The sequence below is a fragment of the Haemorhous mexicanus genome, chromosome 9 (assembly GCF_027477595.1).
Source record: "Haemorhous mexicanus isolate bHaeMex1 chromosome 9, bHaeMex1.pri, whole genome shotgun sequence".
Taxonomy (NCBI): domain Eukaryota; kingdom Metazoa; phylum Chordata; class Aves; order Passeriformes; family Fringillidae; genus Haemorhous; species Haemorhous mexicanus.
This window is the reverse complement of record NC_082349.1, coordinates 14356837-14377694: the sequence shown is the minus strand read 5'-3', so window position 1 is coordinate 14377694 and position 20858 is coordinate 14356837. Positions and strand designations below refer to the sequence as shown.

The 20858-nt window shown below is 37.1% G+C and overlaps 1 protein-coding gene across 3 annotated transcripts in view; it reads right to left on the bottom strand.

The window, feature by feature from the left end:
- Nucleotides 1–20858, bottom strand: part of PRKACB (protein kinase cAMP-activated catalytic subunit beta) — a 73951-nt gene that overhangs the window by 6813 nt on the left and 46280 nt on the right. For all 3 annotated transcript variants that reach the window (XM_059854119.1, XM_059854117.1, XM_059854116.1), the window contains 6 exons: nt 9120–9181; nt 8075–8203; nt 4441–4539; nt 3334–3416; nt 2692–2818; nt 456–551 (listed from right to left, as the gene is read on the bottom strand). In XM_059854119.1, the coding sequence (XP_059710102.1) occupies nt 456–551; nt 2692–2818; nt 3334–3416; nt 4441–4539; nt 8075–8203; nt 9120–9181 (596 nt within the window). The remainder of the gene's footprint in view (nt 1–455; nt 552–2691; nt 2819–3333; nt 3417–4440; nt 4540–8074; nt 8204–9119; nt 9182–20858) is intronic.

Below are 20858 nucleotides of genomic sequence, written 5' to 3'. Positions count from 1 at the left end.
TTGATTTGATGTCAACTGCCTTAAACCTGAAACTAGTTATGTAATGACTACTGATTCATCCCTTACACAGTTCTTTTTACCTCTGGAGTTCTTGTTCTAGTGTGTTAGCACTTCAGAATGTAATCACTCAGATTTGTTCTTCTGATAAGGATGCTAGTTAAATAACCTAATTACAGGTTCTTTAAATCTCTTTGCCCCTCACAGGTTACGTGGCAAGCACATGTAGAAAGTTTGGTACAGTTATGTGAAAATTCCTTATCTGGCATAAGTTTTGGCATACTAAACAAATATTTACAATGCAATGACTGCATTTTGTGTCATTTGTCAATTTGCCATTTAATTAATCAAGACCTAATTTTTTGGAAGCATCAGCAACTGTTTATCCCTCAGAGCTTGATAACTGGGTGAGAAGCTTTAACTACATCAAATGCATGGCTGATAACAAGACAAAGTACCTTGCTGAGAATTATTTCAGGTGCCAGGTATTCTGGAGTCCCACATAACGTCCAAGTTCTGCCTTTTACTCTTTTTGCAAAGCCAAAGTCCGTGACCTGTCATCAGAAGAAATAAATTGCTTGTAAGTGCATTGCTACAAAGAAATTTAAAATTAAGTACTTTAGAAATATTTTGGAAAGCCATTTTTTACAGGGGAAAAATTTGTTTCTCAAATCACATAGTATCATAGTCAGATGTACCTTTTTTAGTCAGTCTTCCTGGTACTTCTAAGTCAGTAAATAGGTCTCATGATAAAATTAATAAAGAACACAAAATATGTATTATCACCCTGACATCAGCTTCTATTTACAATTTAAAAATCAGTGGAAACTATCGTTTTCTAATCTTCCACATGTACTGCAATTACATCACTATTTTTTCTTATATTTTAACATGAGACTGTTTGTAATGCTGAAAAATTTGAAGAATATAAACAAGATATTTATCTTTTCCTTTAGTTAACAAATAAATTAATCACAAAAAGGATCATTATATCCCCCAGTCTTGTAAATTTTGAATTTTATTGCATAAGTGTATAAAGGTCATATGTAAAATTAGTGTGGGAATAAGACAACATAGAAGAGGTCTTTCAGTAACTTCTGATTCTGAGTATCTTTGAAAGTATCACCAGAGTCAAGTTTGTTTATCTGAGGCCTGAGGGGGGAAAATGTAGCAATAACTGTATTCACAAATGGTAAGTACTTGGACATTATAAATTCCTCATTTCACTTGTCATGTTTGCTACAGTAAGTTTTCAGAACTCTGTATGCAATATCATACTGTCAGTGTTTTCACCTGGACCATACTGTGGAATACATACAGAACCCAGGTAATTACATGTGGAATTCTGGGATCAGTTTCAAGCTACTAAGTCTGTGATTTTTTCTTTTGTTTCCTCCTTCTTGGTTTCACTTTCAACCCATTCCTTGAGAAAACATACTGTACCAAATGAGAATCACTGCTAATTATACAATAACCCTGATGTTGCTGTACATTAATGTCAAAACTAAAGAAGCCAAACTATCACGGCAACTTTTTTTCATTTTTGGTAGAAACAACAGCATCAGCAGCTGGAACTGAATGGAGTGGGTGACATGCTGACTGGAGAGACCTGCTTCAGTCAGCAGAGAATCATTTCTGTGTTTGGGAATGCACATCAGTCTATGCAAGAAGAATACACTGCAGACAGAGGACAAACAGTAACGGCTTTAAAATACAAAAAGAAAATGAAGCTGGAGCTGCAGCATCAACATATGAACACAAATCTCCCTCTGCCACCATCACAAAAACATGCTGTTCCACAGAGAGAGCTGCCAGTGCTGGAGTAAAGCAGCCACAGTAAATGGAGCAAACCAGCCATACATTAATGGTGCTCCCCAGCTGCGTTAAAGGAACTTGTATTCATCTTCTCCCTACAGTGTTATCTTAGACTCCATGCAAAATTATCTTACAGTGATAAACAACATAAGATATGAATCCTTTACACTCCTCTCAAACATTTTTATTATGTATTTTCTTGTTTAGAGTCTGCCGTGACACAACGAGGGAAGAACTTCCTTTCACGTTTAAGGACTGCACAGCATTGCAGAGTGCTTGTTGCTGCACTCTGCCTTCCCATTTGCCATTTAGCTAAAAACATGAGATAAGAGGAAGACGAGAAGGTGCCATGAGAGGCTGTTGTAAAACAAAAGCTGTCATTTGAGCACTGCAGTGCAGACCTCAACTCAGCTCCCACCCCAGCTGTGCTGGGAAGGCTAGGACTCTCCAAGGGTGGGATTCATCTGATGGACATTAAGTACTATCATGTCAGGGCTAATATCTAAGCTGGTTTTCCTAAACTGCTGATACAGATAGTGCAGGGAAACAGACATTTTAGGGGATCTTTCATCTTGTTCTAGGGCAGACATATAAAATAGGTCAGATGAACAGAGCCATGTAATCACCTACTTCTCACCACAGACCCCAAGGGAAATCCTGACAACTGGCTCAACTGCAGACAGCTCTACTGTGCATACTTAATTTCAGTCAGAGGAACTACAACCCAAGGGTTTTAACCATTACTAGACAGTATGGCATTTGAATGTTCCACACAAACATGCTAACAGACCATTTATTCTAAACACATTTTCTCAAATTACCTAAATCTACATTGCAAGACAAAACTTGATCCCTATATATATATGAAGAATATCATACCTGGATGTATCCTTGCTGATCAATTAAAAGATTTTCAGGCTTTAGATCTCTGTAGATGAGGTCTAATGAATGGAGGTACTCAAATGTTAGCACTATCTGAGCTGCATAAAACCGTGCATGTGGTTCACTGTGAAGAATTAAAAGAATATTAAGTACCCCAATGCTATGCTAAGGTACCAAAACAACCACCTAAATGTCAGGGGTAGACAAAATAAGTATCTTTTAACTGGTTCTTTTACTGTGCAACAAGAAAAAGCAAAACCAAACATCTTCAGAATTGATACATACATTCCCTAAATTAAAGTCTTGCAAGTAAAATACACATGCAAATCAAGATGAATGTATCCCACAGTGTAGAGCTTTGACTTCAAATTTTACTTTTAGAAACTACCATGAATTTCAGTGACAATATGCATAGGAATTCCAAGATTCTATCATGCACAGATCACAAATGCTGTATTAACTAAACGAAAAATAAATAGAAGTTCTTCACTGCCTGCCTAATTTAAGTCCACTGAACAAGAGGTAAACGCACCTAACCCTTCAGAATTTTTTCTTCAATGCTAACAAATTTTACAAACCCCTCTTCCCAAATCAGCAAATTAAGCCTTTTAAAAGGAATAGTGTCATTAATACTCTTACCTGAACCTTCCGATTCTTCTTAGATGTGAAAACATTTCTCCACCAGGAACATACTCCATTACCATGTATAAATTAGAATTGTCCTAAGGAAATTAGGGAGACCAGTAAACACACACAAATACACATTAGGCTATAATCTCTACAACTCCTGTGTGGAGTACATTTTATTAATGAATGAAAATGAAAAATTGTAGCCATCCAATGACATTGACAAATATAATGCAACATAGGTAGAAATTCTTGAAAAACTGCAAAGGAAGCATCATATATCTCAAGAAATATATTTTAAAGCAAATCTGATAAAGATAATTAGTGAGGTCCAGACGCAGACTGGTGTGTAAGAGACCTGATGGAAGAGAGGGTAAGATGCCTACTGCAAGGCAAGACCTTGAACTCTTCAATACTTATAACTGACAACCTGAGGTATTCTTGTCTCCACAGCCCCTGCCCCAAAGCTCAAACCTCTAAAGATTAAGGTAGAACATGTCTGCTCAATTAAAATGTAAAAAAAAAAGAAGAAAAAAGAAAAAAGAAGGTGCATATCACTTCATAAACCAGAAAGCTTCTCAATTTCTTTACAGACTAACCAGTACATACTGTCATTAAATTCAAAGCTAAGCTCAAAGTTGTGACCTTAGCTTCATGTTAAATCTGTCCTTCATGGTTAAAACTGTCATTAAGACCTGCCTTGGGCATAAATCTCAAGCAAAAAGATCGCCAGAACAATTACAAATTTACCATTCTATACAGTGGTACAGATGACACGCTTTGATATCTCTCAAAGGTAAAATGATGCCTTAAAGCCCCCTTGCTGTACAGTCCAGCTGCCCTCCAAGAAAAGAGAAAACTCTGAGGAGTTTAACTTAATTTAATTTTTATTTTTTTATTTGGAGATATCCTTTCAAACATTACCTGATGAACCGGGTATATGAAGTGTACACGAGTGCACTCCACTCCTACTCAAGCCCTGGCAACAGTGCCAAATGAAGCATCTTTGAAAACAAAAATACTTGAACTATTGTACAGTAAAAGTTATAGATTTTAATATCCAAAGCGTAAGCATGCACTTCCCTGAAACCCAACAATTACTTTGAAAGAAATTACTACCTTAAAAGAATACTCCAGTTTAACAAGGAAAGGAAAGTTCACCGCTTGTAATATCCTCTTCTCATTCAGTGTGTGTTCTATCTGCTTCAGTTTGACAACCTGGGAGAGAAAAAAAAATCTTCAGCTTAAGTGTGATATTTTATAGTTCTTGATAAACTTTTTTGTGCTAAGCAATTAGTTGAAAGCAAATTTGTAACTTTACAGAAAATGAAAAACCTTATGGATTCCTAGTACAGCAACAGAACCAAGAAATGTCTAATAACATTTTAAAGAGTAACACTTGTGTGACACGGTTGGCAGACCACTCCAGAAATAGTGTTTCTTCCTACTTACTGAGTGTAAGAGTCAGTAAGGAAAACCTGTCTGCATTTTCTATGAAAGGCTTGTGTTTATTATGGCCATACTTTCTCAGCACTTGAATAAAATCCACTTGATCTTTGGACCCCCCCTTTGCTATAAAAGGCAGGAAACTGTGTAGGACACAATTATGAATTTTGTTACCTGTGAACAGAAGTAAACAGGCTTATGTTATACAGCTCACACATTAGTGACAAAACTAAGGAGAATACAAATTCAAAACCTCCATTTTTACAAACAAGTTACTTCTTATAATCCATTAAAATGTCAGGCTGCTAACAAGGCAGCAAGTGGCAGGTTTCTGATCATTCTTTCTTTCTCAGCAATTAATAATCAGTTTCCTTGTGTTAGACCCCAAAGGTGCATAATGAATTATATCCATTTTATTTATCCCTATTGCACAATTTATCTATAACCCATTTCAGAATGGCATGATTTCCAAGTAAAGTTAGGGTTTTTTTCCTCAGTCCATAGGAAAAGAGAAGAAAATGTACATGAGTGATCAAAACAAGTCTGCTTTTATGTCTGGAAATCAAATCTAACTGCTATAAATAAGAGATAATCAAGCTACTCCAGCCCCGAATGAAATAGTATTTAAATTTAACTTTTAGAAGCAAAAAGTAGTACCTATAAAAACCTCACTACTGTTTTGAAATAAAAATCATACAAAAGAAATAATGATTTAAAACAATTAAACATCTTTTGAATTCCAGATCTTCAGGGTACAAATAAACTTTTGCTCAAATCAACTCATTTGTGGGAAGTATCTCCTTCATCCCTAAAAGTGCTGGAAAGATCTTGTCTATCCAAGCAAGAAAACCAAGGCTCTTGTTTGTGGGGTGTTCAGCTGCAATGCTAGACCAGACTTTGCTCCTGCATCTCCTCCCAGTGAGGTACTGGAGGGAGATGGAGCAACACTCCAGGCTGAAGCTGCTGTTCAACACTTCAGAATGTCCAACAGGGGCTTCAGACCCAGCTTTGCTCACACTTCAGCCCAAGCTCAGGGCATGGCCAGTGTCAGCTTCCCATATACCAAATGGCACATGGTAATGGCAGATTCTACAACAGCTGTTTGTGCCCAGGCTCTTGTTCATGAGTTTTTTTCTTTCTAAAAACAATTACATAATTAAACTAGCCAAGCAGGGGCACGTTACAGCCTTCCTAACTCAAGGCAGACAAAGGAATAATTCCTTACACAGAAAACTCCTGTCTGCATCAACATCTATTACATTCTTTTTCATGTTCTATGAATCAAGCATGAGATTGGATAACAAAGACATACACTGGATGCTTTCCCTTTTTTCAAGTAAAATGAAAATGAAAAATTATAGGCAGCCTGCCCATTGTCTAATTTCAGACATCTGTACGTTTTCTGTCATAACCAAAGAGATAGAAATGTGTCCTCCCCAAACCATCTCCTATTTTTTCAACAATAAATGGAAGCTACTAATATATTTCTAATAGAATACATAAAAAATAAGCTGAAAATGCAGGTATTTCATAAAGGAACACATAATGACTTCTTATTATAGACAGAACCATCTAATTTATGAACAGAAGACTAATGTCTGAATGCAAACATCTTTATAATCCTGGGAATCAATTACTGCAAGTCCACTGCAGTTGTTAAAAATGTTTTTAAGCAACTTTTTGCTTTGTCCAGAAAACTTTCTGATTGTGAGAGATAGTAATGAATTTAATTAACAAAAAAACCCAAAAACGTCTTTAAGGATTTTTATGGCAGCTTTCTGAAGTAAGATGTTATTTCCCAAACTCCTCCAGTGATCACAACTCAGCCATTCACAAAAAAAGGGTTTGAAGTAAAAGCCAGCTGAGACTCTGAAATTTGGTGGTGGGCTCTTTGTGCAGCACTGGGATGCCCTGCCTGCAGGATGCCACCAGCCATACTGAGGTAATGCTGAGGCACATTTCCACATGGAAATGGCTGGGCTGTTTTTATTTGTACTATGCTGGAATGTCATTTTAACTTGGTTAGATTTTTTTAAAAATACAAGTTAGACACCATTATAACAGGAGAATGCTTTAGATGCAAAAAATGGGGTTTTCTATGCCAAAAAAGAAAATCCTGTCAGGTTTGACACTAAAAGGTAAGTTTGTTTTAGTTTCTGTTTGTGAGACCATTATAAAGCAGTCCATCATTAAATGTCCCATTATTCAAGGTCCAGGACTGCAACCCTGCATGTAAATAGTACTGGAACTGCAACTCCGGCAGAGCAGTCTGTGTCACTGCCACAGTTCCATTACTTAAAATTACTCAGAAATGCTATAATGCCCAAGTGCAAAAGTTCCCACTGAGGCAATGCTGATTTTGAGTTTTGTTAGTTGGTGATTATTAAGTTCCCTTTGCCAGATTAATATTGTCCTTAACATGATCTTTGTTACACAGCAGCGAAGTTACGCAGAGTGTCTTACAATACACAAACAGCTCTTACATTGAGGACCTTGGAATCCACTAACCTAAATAATGCACTTTTGAAAAACTTGTCAAAACCATTAAAAACTACTTGTATTGAAAAATTCTGTTAAAATACTTCTTTGCATTCTGGAATTCTGTACCGTAAAATTTAAAATTTAAATTTTATCAAATAACATTGCTTACTTAATCTAAGAGTAATAAACTGCTAAAAAAATATCAGGATGGAGCAGCAATACAGGTTCAGACTACAGCACTGAAGTTTACAACACAGAAAATGTCCATTATGTGACAACCTGTTCTATCTATAACATCACTACAGAGGCAACAGGACTATAATGTAATTAAACATACAGAAAGTAATACCTCATAGGACCAAGAATGGAAAATAAGTTATTTGTGCAGACAATTTTAATTTCAGTTATGGTGCACATATGAAAATGTTGAGAATTTCTGATCTAGGTAGTTTTCAACTATCCTGCAAAAGTTTATCTGTTTATTGGAACTATAGCACTACATTTTGCTTTTGCCAAAGAACGTACATGCCACCTTACAAAATCTAAGCAAAGAATTTACCCAAAAACATTTTATTAAGGCCTTGGACTTAGAGGCTACTTAGAGCCTCTTCAGCCTGTTAATGTTACTGGCCACTGTACAAAGTCTACACAATTCCAACAACTGAACCTATTGGCAAAAGAGAAAATAAAGCATTTAAATTATCACTGGTATTCAAGTGTTATAAGGAAAAGCACAGTATGAGCAACTCAGCTCAGCCACAGCTACCAGATCTTCATCTGCACCAAACTCTTCTGTAGCGCAAACCCCACAATGAATTATACCAACCTTCTGTTTGTCCAGTATCTTCATAGCATAATACTGTTCTGTGGATTTATGTTTCACCATCATTACTCTCCCAAATGATCCTGTTCCAAGGGTTTTTTGCCGCTCAAAATCATCTAGGCCAGCAGTATTCTATATGTAGGATATAATCACATTGTTTACAATAATACCAAAGAGAATTTTAACTGTATGAATTCAGTTATGGAAAAAAGCTGGGAAATACTACATTTAACAAAGATAACTACAGCCAACTATACTAATAAAAGTTGATACCTGTGAAATTTTAAAAAGAGATTTTACATTGCACTCATTAAAACAGAAGAAGACTTAACTGGATTACATCAACATTTCTGTAATTTGTCCATACAGCTGTCCATACATGCTTAGTAAGGAACATCTAGCAGTAAACAGATCATGAATATAACATGCAGATAAATAACTCCTTCATGATCAAGAATATTAGAACATGCAAAAGACCCCAAGCCCTAGAGACAGTTCTACATGAGAGTTGTCTGAAGAGCACATCCCCAGGTACATTTTCTCAGATATTCATTGCCATAGGATCTGAAATATTGCATTAGAACAAGAATGAATCTTCCCCAAAATCCCAAATTTTACAAGACTTCTCTGTAACAAGCTCCTTAACCAGCAGTAGTCTTAATACTCTTAATTCCACTTACTATCGTGGCAGAAATTACTAACATGGTAAATTACAGATGTGCCAACGCTTCTGGTTATTAAAAAAAGCCAAATGAAAACACGCCAATAGATTTTGAGTCTTGGCATATTGATTGTGAGCATCATTCTCATAAGAGAAAATGTTGTTCAGTAGGAACATTATAGCAGCTCAAGTCTGGAGAAGACTTGAGAATCTTTGTTGATAAACTTCAATGGAAAGTGACAAAGCTGGCATTAAAACAACTTGAAACTCCTTTACAAACTGCACTAAAACTATTTCTGCACTACTCATTACAGACTGATAACATACTGACAACATTATCCAAAAAATGCAATATAGAAAATTACTGAATGCTTAAATGAGTGATACCTGAGGGGGGCTTTCCCATTTTCTTAAAAAGTCTTCTTTGGCTTTGGCTAGGAACTCTTTCACTGAAAACACAAAAAAAAGGGACATTTCAATTAATATCATTCATCATGAGTGCAATGAAGATGCTTTGTTAACAAAATACATAACCTGCATTATCAACTTCTTTCTTCAATTGATAATATGCTATTTTCACCATGGATGAAAGCAAGCATCGATGCCTCTAGAACTTCTACTGTATCTCTACTGTGATATCTAAGCTTTCTGGAGTAACTACACCATTCTACACAAATTACTTAAACTTTACCAGCTCTAACAGCTCAAATACTCTATAGGCAAGCAGGCTTTAAGGTGATGTCAGATATTCTTAATTCAGTTGGGAAAAAACCAAACACCTGACATTTATAAATAGCCATTCCACAAAGATTGACTTCTTATCTCTTTAAGTAAATGCTGCATTTTCTTTCAGCTGCTTGAGTGTAATGTCAATCTCATTGCTTTTTCCCCTCATCACCTTTATTTAAAGGCTGTTTGCAAGCTCAAGGACCAAATGGACAGCATTACTGCAAGCAAAGACAAAGCACAGGGCTACAACAACACTGCACATGAGGCATGCCCACAGTCAGAGAATATGCAGTTTTAATATCGATTTTCTATTGAAATTGAAGGAATGTACAATGGCAAAATTCTGGATGACTGTTTAAAATGTGCACCAAAATATGTTGTTCAGATCATCTCTCAGCTGTTCTTTTTTTTGAATATCAATGCTCAGCCAGATCAATGCGGATTACTTCATGCACAGTCATTAATGGGAGGTGTTTCAGACATTGCTGTGTTCTGAAAGAGTCACAGAATCAAGAAAATATCATACTGGTTGTGTGTTCTCTGAATCATTTCACATAATACAACATTAATAACAGTGTTTTTTCTGTACTGTGACGTTCTGCCACAAGCAATTGCTAAAAATACACAGCAATATGCCAAGATTATTCTGGTCAATATCTAGCACTCTGTGTTTTAGCGACTGTATTTTACATTCTGACAGCCAAAAAATTAGGTTTATAACAGGTTGTAAACAAATCACTTGATGAATCAGAACTTCCTTGTACTTTTCACTGAATACTAATGTTGACAAAGAAAACTTAAAAAATTCTCTTTTTATGCTGGTACATTTCCAGCAGCAGTTAAAACAGCAGCAGCCCTGGAGAAGGCTGGTTGTAATTTTTTTTTCCCTTTTTTCCCCCCTTCTTGGGTGCGCTATGGGACTTGATTATCACAAAACACTCAAAGGAGGTTTATGGCTCCCACCACCACTGGCACTGATGGAGCACTAAATAAAATGGTAATTTCATAGAAGTTGTCAAGAGTTGTGGCTGACCTCAACATTAGAAAAGTGTTTAAAGCATGATATCCACTCAGCAATTTTATTTGAAGAGAAACAAGCAATATCACAGAGGGGGAACATATTCAGTACTCTAAACTTATGGTTAAGAAGAGCAATAAAAGCATAGTTTGTATCAAAGAAACTGGTAAAATGTTATTAAAACTGAGACTTAAAAATATTTTAGTGGCTAATCAGCAAAAAACAATGTATTTATCCTGTGTGTCGAAAATATTTCCTTTGTTTATAAGTTATAGAGGTTATTAAGGTAATGACTTCTAATTATCCTAATTTGAAGATAGGACAGGATTTCCTGTTCCATGAAATAATTTTCAACACAAAAACCGGAAACTAGCAATGTCCAAATTCATGTTTGATGATCCTTCTTCCATTAGGAGAACAGAGATGACTCAATCAAGTGAGGAATACTGATACAGCTTTTCAAATATCAATTTATGTCAAAGTAGCACAAATATTTTCTCTTAATTACAAGAAAAAAAACCCAGGAAAATCATTAAGATTACCAAAAAGCTGAGCCTTCAAACTTTAGTGGTTGTAGCTTGGAAGTGAACATTAACACTACACAGCACAACCACAACAAAAGTAATTGGGTTTTTTCGAATGTTTTTACAGTATATATGTTTAAATATCCCTCATGCCATTTCTGTTCATATAAATAAATATTTAAAGTTGCCACTTATTTCACAGTGAAGTATGACTATTCAGTATTTATAAAAATATACAATGACATTTACAGTCATTTTTGTCTCTGTTCTACTTACGGAATAAAGAATGCTGTTTATGATCTAAATGTGATCCAGCTGAAAATATTCAAATTGTGGATTCATGAGAAAAATCTCTCATTTCTAGAATGCCACGAAGCCACAAGCTCTCCTGCAAGAAAACTCCTACATTGTTCTACTTTACTTTGGCCTTCTTTTCATAGAAAGCAGCATTGAACATACATTTTCAAAATAAAGCTACCCAAGGCTAATAACTTATGTGAAAATCACTGTCTTTTAAAAACAGTTTAATGTTTTGTGCTCAGTTTTATTAAAATCAGTTTCTTCCTAATGACAGAGTACATTGAATTATGCCTAGTTCTCACTTTCAGAGGTCACCTGGGCTTCTACGCCTCAACACGATTCCACAGGTGCTTTCAAACAGAACTTAGGCAATTTAAGTGCATGCACTACAGTCATTTCTCAAAACACAACTTGGAATTTGAACTTTTGAAAATTATCTCTCAAGCTCAAAACAGCAGCTCTTGCTACAGGAGAACACATTCAATTTCTGCTTTCAAGTGCAGAACCAAAATTTATGCCAACTGGGTAGCAGTGGCCATTGGTATTACTGTGATGATGCAAACAAATAGGTGTGATAGATGCTGACTTAGAGGTTTTCCTCAAGTGCACATTTTTAGCCACCTTACATTGTGATGATGTGGCTCTTGTTTTCTAGTCTAAACTGTACCTAGCATCTGTGACTTTGGGCACTAATGAAGGAATGAGCATACCAAACGTCTCTATAGGTTCCCCAAGGGTTTGCAGGAACATTCACCCACACAGATGAGATGATGAAGAGAGGAAAGAAAGAGAAGAAGAAAAAAAAGTTTTATGCATTTCCACAACAAACACATAGAAAACACAAATACATTCCACCCTTTCCCCTCCCCACTCAAGAACAGACCCTGTAATAAACCAGCCCTTTCCCACACAGACAGAATGACTCATGTTAAATCACAGAATGTTTGAGCAAAGAAAGAAAAAAAATCACCAAAGGCAGCTAAAATCAGTATGAAAAAAAGATGATGCATCACAGAAATAAGCACAGCTTAGAAAACTTCAGGAGATCAAGTTGGCATCTTTAATTATTAATCTATTCCAAGACATACACATCCACGGAACTGTTGCTAACAATAGTGTATCTATCTTCATCACAGCATGCTGGATCACAATAAAACCTGTAATAGGGTGATCTTCCCACTACTTAGCACTTTGTTCCAGAAGACAGCATGTGTGAATTGCATGGCATGTGGTAGATAGCAAAGAAGTGGCAAGCAGTCTCCAAAAAAAAAAATCTCAATCAGATTTCAGTCCTATTATCCAATAACAGCAACTTGAAAAGTCTAAACTGCACAGCTGAAGTTACTGTATGCAAAGTGGAATGTACACAGGGATTTGGTATGGACACCATATGAGCATGATTTAATTTGGTAAGGCTGTCAGATAAAGGATCTAAGGATGTGGATATACAGGTTCCCATAAACACCTAAGAGCAAGGATCACCTGTCTGTGGCTGAGCAAAGTGAAGCTGAGAGTGGGCAAGGAGTGTATGCACAGACCAGCAACAAACACAGCTCAGACTGGGTTTGCTGGTACAGTGGAAGTTGGAGTGCAGGCAGCTGAAACCAAAGCAGGAGGAGCTGCTGCTCAAGAAAGGAAGGTACTGGAAGGAGACAGCAAAGCACAGGTAACAGCACCAGCACAAGGACCACAACAGAAACAACTGAACATGGCAGGAAGGACACCAGTTGGAAGCAGAGAGGATGCACCCACCAGCTGTCCAGGGATTAGGCAAGCACAAACACACACAGAGCACAAACCCAGCCCTTTGTACCAGCATGAGCAAGCACTGGCAGGAGAGGCAGGTTCTATGCAGTGTAAACACCCAAAGCAGGAAATTTGGTGAGATTCAGAAGGTGGGAAGAAATAGAATAATGGCCAAGGACCACAAGCGAATGGCTTGAAGCAGTCTTACAGCTTCTGCCTGCTCTGATTCACCTTGGTCAGAAGCAGTGCTACAACCACTACAACCCAAGGCCTCAGCTACTCCCTTGCATATCACAGGGGGCTGTACTTGGAACCAAGGCAACATGAGGATAAGCAGGAAAATCTGCTGGAACGGTGTGCTGAGTGAAGAGGAACCCAACATCCAGAGGTTCCTAAGCAATGACAGCACAGGAAGAATTAAAGAAAAACCCAAGCAAACAAACCAACAAAACCCAAACAAATGAAAAGACTCTGCTACATGCAAAACAGAAACACCCCTGAGCCCACCCCCAAATAAGAGGAGATTGGTCTCTATTAGTATATTCACTCAGCTCACAATATGTTTGCTTGTTTTATTGATCAACTTTTCTATGAAAAGTTAACATGCTTTAAAAAAATTGTTAACTAAGGGTATGAGTATTGTAATGAGTACTTTGACCTAAAACACAGTTTAAGGGCAAGTGAATCAGAAGCAAGTTCCTGAAAAAAATCAAGAGGGTGAAGACCTCTCGGTTGCAGGATTGCAATGACAGCAGAGGGAAAGGGGTCACAGATGGAGCAGTCCTGAGAGTTACCATGAGTTACTCTGCCTTTCTCCCACCTCCCACATGCACAGTATTTGTTATTCTCAATCACATCTCCCACAAGAGCCAGCAAGCCAGGATATTTTTTTTTTTTTTTGTAAGGGGGGAAAAAAAAGTATTTGGCTAGGATTCACGGCAAGAAAGCAAGAACTAAACTGATTAAGACTAAACACTGGGCACCACTACAAACCCCCATCTGCTGTGCTAAATGCCAATCTCTGTCTGGTATTTAAAATGCCCTTTATCAAAATACAATTCAAATTTTGTTCCAAAACTGTAATATAATCATTTGAAGTCTGGAGTTAAATGGGCTATTTAATTAAATCATTTAATGGAAAAATGAATATGTATGAAGAGATTCTGGTAAATGTATATGTATATTTCATTTTTATAAAAAGTGTATTTATAGCCTTAAACTTTATCAAGATGTATATAGATATCTCAGTGAATCCTGTGGTTATGGTACCATATTTCAGATGCAAGTGAGAAGCTTCTGACTCTGGTTCTAAGTCCCATTTTTACACCATTAACCTGTTGTCTAAATTTTTAGATATTTCTCTTTTGATTAGCAGGAATAATATTAAAAGGCTCAAAACAAGGTTTCTCTGCCCTGGCAAGTGTTTCAAAATGAACACAGCTAAGTGTTAAGTATTATTATACACTCAGAGGAAGCAGTGCAAGCACCAGTTAACAATTTAATAGCTGGAAAACACTTCAAAGCACAAACTAAAATGGTGTCATTGAAACAGATTGTCAACAAAACCAAAACACTTTGTTTCTCACAATAAGAAAATGGTGGGTGACAAAAGTCCAGGTGATATAAGCCTGGTTGGGGGCAAGTCCACCTTGTTTGAACACTGCAGTGAGCACAGCCACTGGCCCTCTCGTGAAGAGCCGACCAGCAAGGAGTTTGCCTTGTTTCTGCCAAGGCTAGATCCATGAACTGCCTCAACTGAATATCTCATTTATCAAGGTTTTGACTTCAAGAGCAAGGTTTCAACTTCATATGTCTCTTTAAACACTAATTATGATAAACACAAGCGATGCAGAGCAAACCAACCTACCAGCTGAAATGGGTAAGACCCTTTCTTCAGTTAAAAAACCAAACCAAATCAATCCAAACCAAACCAAAAAACCAAAATCCAACAATCCCCAGAAATAAAGACCCAAACACTTGGAGCAGTTCTGAAAGAGCCCAATTGTTGAAATACAAACCCAGAAAGTTCTTAGTAGCTACATGATCATGTAAGAATTATGTATCTTCTAATTAGTAGATTAACTGAATTAAGCTTGCTGTTTACTGAATATAAGCTTGCTATTAAAATGGAAGCACTAATTATCTAACTGTACACTGTAAACTTTTCTATAGAATACTGGAAAGAAAGGGGAAGAAGTGGGAAAAGATAGAGGCGTAGAAAAAAGGGAGACAAACAGGAAAAAAACCAGTAAATTGAGACCAATTACAGCTGTTGTGCCTAAAAACTAGAAGAAGGCACTAGAATCCGATCTTCACAGGAGCACATTCTGGAGTTAATTTAAAATGTGCAGCAATTGTAAAATACCAATTTATCTTTTCCATTACAACTCAACTTAAAAACACAGGCAAAAATATTATTTTAATCCTGTGCATGATTTTCATGCTTTGAGCTAAACAGTATTTTGTGAATTTCATAAAAGCAAAGTTAAAACAGTTAAGAGCTCTGTAAAGAACCCAGTTCACCTCTTTACTTGGCTGGCTACACAGCAACAGCCTGTACAAGAGATGTGACAGATTAAGACACATCAGAACAGGAGCCAGGTTTTCAGCCATCAGAGATAACACGGATCTTTGTTGAATTCTGAGCAGTAGATACTCTACTGCACACAACTGCCACAGTCAGACTGACATCCTTCTGTTTTTATTATAGACAATGTAATAATTTCATTTTCAAATCCAATGCTCAGTCTTTCTCCCTTGATCTTTTTTTAAATACCTAAGTACTGCTTCAGAGATGGTAAACCCTGCTAATGCCAGAAAATATCATATAACAGGGGCCACTCTGGGGAGACAGAACCAAACCCAAATAACAAAGTCACTTAGGACATGAATCCCTGAAATTTTGTTTAACGCCCTCCAAAATGAATAACGTAAATCAGTAAAGCCAAATGTATAATGCAAAGCATTTCAATCACAAACACAATCAAATCTTGTACTAGCACTGCTCAGCAGAGTTGTACATGCATCCATGTCTCAGGTGAATCATTTTCCACAGAAAAATATACATCTGAGATAAAGCTCTACTTTCCTAATCTAAAAGATTAAGCTCCTCCAGACCCAATGTTCATTAAAATTTACAAACACATACTTTAATAAGCGACTTCTCTCTCAACAGAAGATAAATGCCAAAAAACACCAGAGCAGCTAACCACAACTTATGATCCAACCTAGGATCTATTATTCAAATCCTAAAGACTTCCTCAATGCTGACAAGCAGAATATCTTCATCTGAGCATCCACATACAGGATGTGACAAAGCCTCCTGCAGATTCCTGGCGGCTGAGAGCTGCTCCACCCCACCTTTAGGTATTTTGGTCCTTCAGGCTGCCACTCCTCTTTATTACCCAAGCTTCCCTTCCAAATTAAAGAGCTATTAGCAAGCTTTTGCTGATAGATTACAGTTGAGGTTTTTGTTTCAATTCTCTAAATGGATCAGTTAGAACTAGCATTCAATTAGTTCTGGAATATATTAAAACTAGGCTTTGGCTTAATGAAAGGAGTCTCACTCATACCTTCTTCCTGCCCTTGAAGCATTAATCGAAGGAGATGACACATTTGTAAATCTGCTTCCTCTCTTGCAACAATCCATGCGATCTGAGGCTTTAAAGTCCAAGAAACAGCAATTTGGTTTGTGAGGCTACAGTTCAGTATGGGCTGAAAAAACCCCACATCAGTCCTGTCCTCCCACAGTCACTCACTCCTGCTTTTCTCTAATGACCTTCCTTGAAAGAGCAAAAGCATTCTTGTGTCTGACTGCAAGCCAGGTCGGGGAACCAGCCCAGACTAAAAAGTAATGGGCAGAAGGCAGGGAATGAGCAGAGAAGCAGCTCCCTCTTTTCTTCTCATGAATGCTCCTCCCGAGGTGAGTGGGCAAATATGGGGGACAGAACTGCTCCTTTTCTGAAAGGGTATCAGCTTGTGCTAGCATGACAGAACCATGAACACATCACACTGGACTGCTGAAAAGGCTTCTGAGAAATAATTCTAAATTCAAGTTATTGTTTTTCAATTATTTTATTGAATAATTCCATTATCTTAAAATTTAAAATTAATGAATTATGTGCTTAATACACTTACTTTCAAATGCAGTACATAACACTCCCCACTTAAAAAAATTTGTTCATACAGAAAAAAATCTATGTGAAGAATCTTAACATGTAACTGAAGAATCTTAAGATGTAATATACTCAATTGTCACACACTGAGGTATTTGGTAGGCAATTAGGAATTAAGCTGCAGCTGTGCAGTACCATCCTCTATAGTTGTGGCTGAACTTTATGCAGCAAATAATCTAAAATGTTACAATTATCACAGGACCTGTAGTGTACAAGACCACCTTTCTGTGGGAAATATAACAGGTATTAACAATACAACAAAGAAAGCTGAAAACTGTGTGACAATTGTCAAAATTCAAACATCTTTTGTTCCTGCAGTGCATATATTTCCATGGTTACCATGTAGGGAGAAAAAAAAGAATACAGTTTAAGAATGAGTTCCAAGAACAACATCTTCTAGGGCGCTACTATAAAGTATTTTGTAAATGTATCACATTTTTGAGTAAAGGTTTTTTAGCAAATTCTAGTAGTTAATACAAATACACAAATTAATCAGATTTTCCTCATACAGCCAAAACCACTTACCAAGGAAAATATTTTCAGCACCTGATGCAGATTCCCTCTAGTTAAGCTCTCTGTACCATTAAGATTCTGGCCAATTGGTCAGCACCCACCTCCCTCTCCATATCACTGCCCCACATTTCCTCTTTGCAGAAGTTCAGTGACTGCAAAGGATAACATCCTGCCATGCAGTTATCCCTAAGACCAGGCTTTATGGCTAGATTATTAGCAACAGTAAGTATAAATCTGCAGGTAGCTGATCTTATCTGCATATTGACTAATGAATTCCCTGCAAGCAGGGAGTAGTACCACACCCACTCATGCACAAATACCCCTTCCTTTCAAAAGTAACCTCTAGAAGTTTCATTAAACTAACTTCTTCCTTATACTCCAAACAGCTGCAGGGGCTGTTCGCTGTATGGATGCATTTAAAAAGTTACTTGAGAAGAGAAACTATTTTGTTGCTTTTTCTTTTTTTCAAATATTTAATACAAGGCATAAAAATAATAGTAGATGCACAATCTTGGTCTACGGGCACTCATATCTAAGCTATTTCCCATAAGCTCTCTTGTTCCAGCCCTTGTATTATTAAAACACCACAAAAATTCTCATATAGATACTTTGGGATCAGCAAGACATCTTCACAGCTGTCAGGGTAAATCAGCAAAATAGTTCTTCATCCCCTCACAAGATCTGAGCTTCTGACACATCGCTGCACTGACATATCTCCTGCAGAACATGCTTTCAATATTTACAGGAAAGGGTTGCCTGCAGTAACCAGCCAAGCAGGAGAAGTTCATTTATACCCTTAAATAGCAGAGACTGGCTTCCTGAATAAGGAAGTCTTATGTAAATAAACGCATTTCACAATTCAACACACTGGGTGAATAACAAGTTTTTGTTTGTCTCAGGATTAAGGCAAGTAAAAGCAGGTAAGAATGTTTATTATCCATTCTGATAAAGAATGAGATTTTAGAGAGAAACTGGGTAAATCCAGCACTTATTTGGCACAGAGGCACACAAAAAACTTGCATAGAACTGAACTGCAAACCATGAAAAAAAAAAGCTAAAGAAATTAAACCACAATAATTCTTAATGGGCTGGGGTATCTGTCAGCAGCTAAAGATGAATAAAGAAAAACACCAAAAACATTGTGTAAGTTACAAAACTACCTGTAAGAACCTCCACAATAAAGATGGGAAACTTCTGTGAACTTTGGCCTACAATGGCAGGACTAACAGAAACTCTCAGAGTAACTAGCAACAGATATATAAACAATTTGAGATGTTAACTAAAAATGAGGGCAAAAACCAAATCTTTCTGATAAAAAAAATACATAATTAATGTAATGGTGACTAGAGTAAGTCAGAGTTCAAGATTACAACATAACAAATACCCTTTCCTTTGGAAGGAATCTCAATTCTGTTACTCTCATTTTTTGCTTCGACCCCAAACCAAGCACTGTGAGGGACTGTTCACTTTCTGGATGTATTTTATGAATTATGTAATTCATAAGGCAGCAGCCTTTGTCTTGTCTTTTTCAAATATTCTGTACAAGAACTAGAGTAAAACACAAGCCCAAGTTAACACCCAAGAAACTGCTGTAGTTTGCTGTCAGAGGGTAATGGGTAACAGTGGGGAATTTTTGAAAAGAAGAAAGCATTAGTCCCATCAGACACACATAGGAAGATATAAGGTTCCGGCACCTGGAAATTCCATGGCATCCATCCTTCAATTTTTCACAATCTTTTGAGCAGTGGGAAAAATCAGTTGCTGCTTATTGTCCCTTGCTGTTAGAAATGTTCTCAGTGCACATAACCAATGTATTTATACTACCTCCCTTCACCTTTCACTCCTTACACATGCCTATGCTCCAGTGTGCACAAAACTGGACAATATTCAGCACAGTCCATCAGCATGGCTCACGCCCTTTCCATGTACTGCTCCATCTGTCTCCATACACATCTGGTATGTGACTGTCTTTTGACTGCAAATGTCTGTGTCACCAATTACCTCTATTTGCAGTATTGGAAAGTAGTAGCCCAATCATGTAATTAGTGATACTTCAGAATATTAAGCCCATTCTTAGTGAAACAGAAGATTTAGCAGACTATACCTTTCACCCCTTGGGAACTGGGGCTGTTAGCTTCTTGACCTTACAGTTTTATCTGTTCAAGTGGTTCAAAACAAAAGTCCAACTTCAAAGAAAGAGAAAAACAGCTTTTCCTTTGAGTCTTTCTAGAAAAAAAATCTAAGCATATAACCAGACCTTTTCTGGGGAGGGGAAAAAAGGGAAGAAATAAAAGGGAAAAAAAAATTAGCCACTTGTACTTGCAATTGAAGAAAATACACGATTTTTTCCTCAAGGTTTCACTTGCATCTTGGTCGTCTTTCACAAGGAAAGCATCTGATTTTATCCGCTGACAGGGTGTAATGTAACACTGCTGCAGTGAAGCCAGCCACAAAAATGCATTGAAAAGCATAAGTGGTTTAAATAGGGAAATGTTTACAGCAAAGACTTAATCTTGATGGAGCAGGAGATAGTTGCCTTTCCCTTGTCAAAATTAGACTAATTTATAGGTATTTTTGATTGGGAATCGACACCTGTTAAAAGTTCTTGCTATTTATTTCTATTTTTAATGGAACTGGGAGCCTGCATGTCAAGATGAATAAAATCTACAGATGCAAATTGCAGAATGAAACCCCAGAGGAAAGAAAAATCCTCAGCCCTAAAAAGAACCACCACCCCGCAAAAAACCCACACCACTAAACAAACAAAAAACCAACATAATTGTTGAAGTTACAAACAACCATAACCTCTTTCTCACCTAGCTTGTGTGAAATTTATTCCTTTATAACTCACAAATCATAAGAGAATACCCAAACAAAAACCCAAAACTCAGAATTGACACAGCTGATTCCCACAAATCTCAATTCCTGTGGATGCTATGACCTAACAGTAAGAGAAACAGAGCAAAATGTGATGGAAAAGCCAGCCTGGTACCAGCTGGTGAAAAGTGGAGACTTTCTGACCCCAGGAGAGACTTCTCCATGAGCAGAGGAGGTGGCTGTGACATGGAGGAAATGCAGAGGCTGTCGCTTCCCCCTTCCCCCGAGGCTGAGCAGGGCAGGT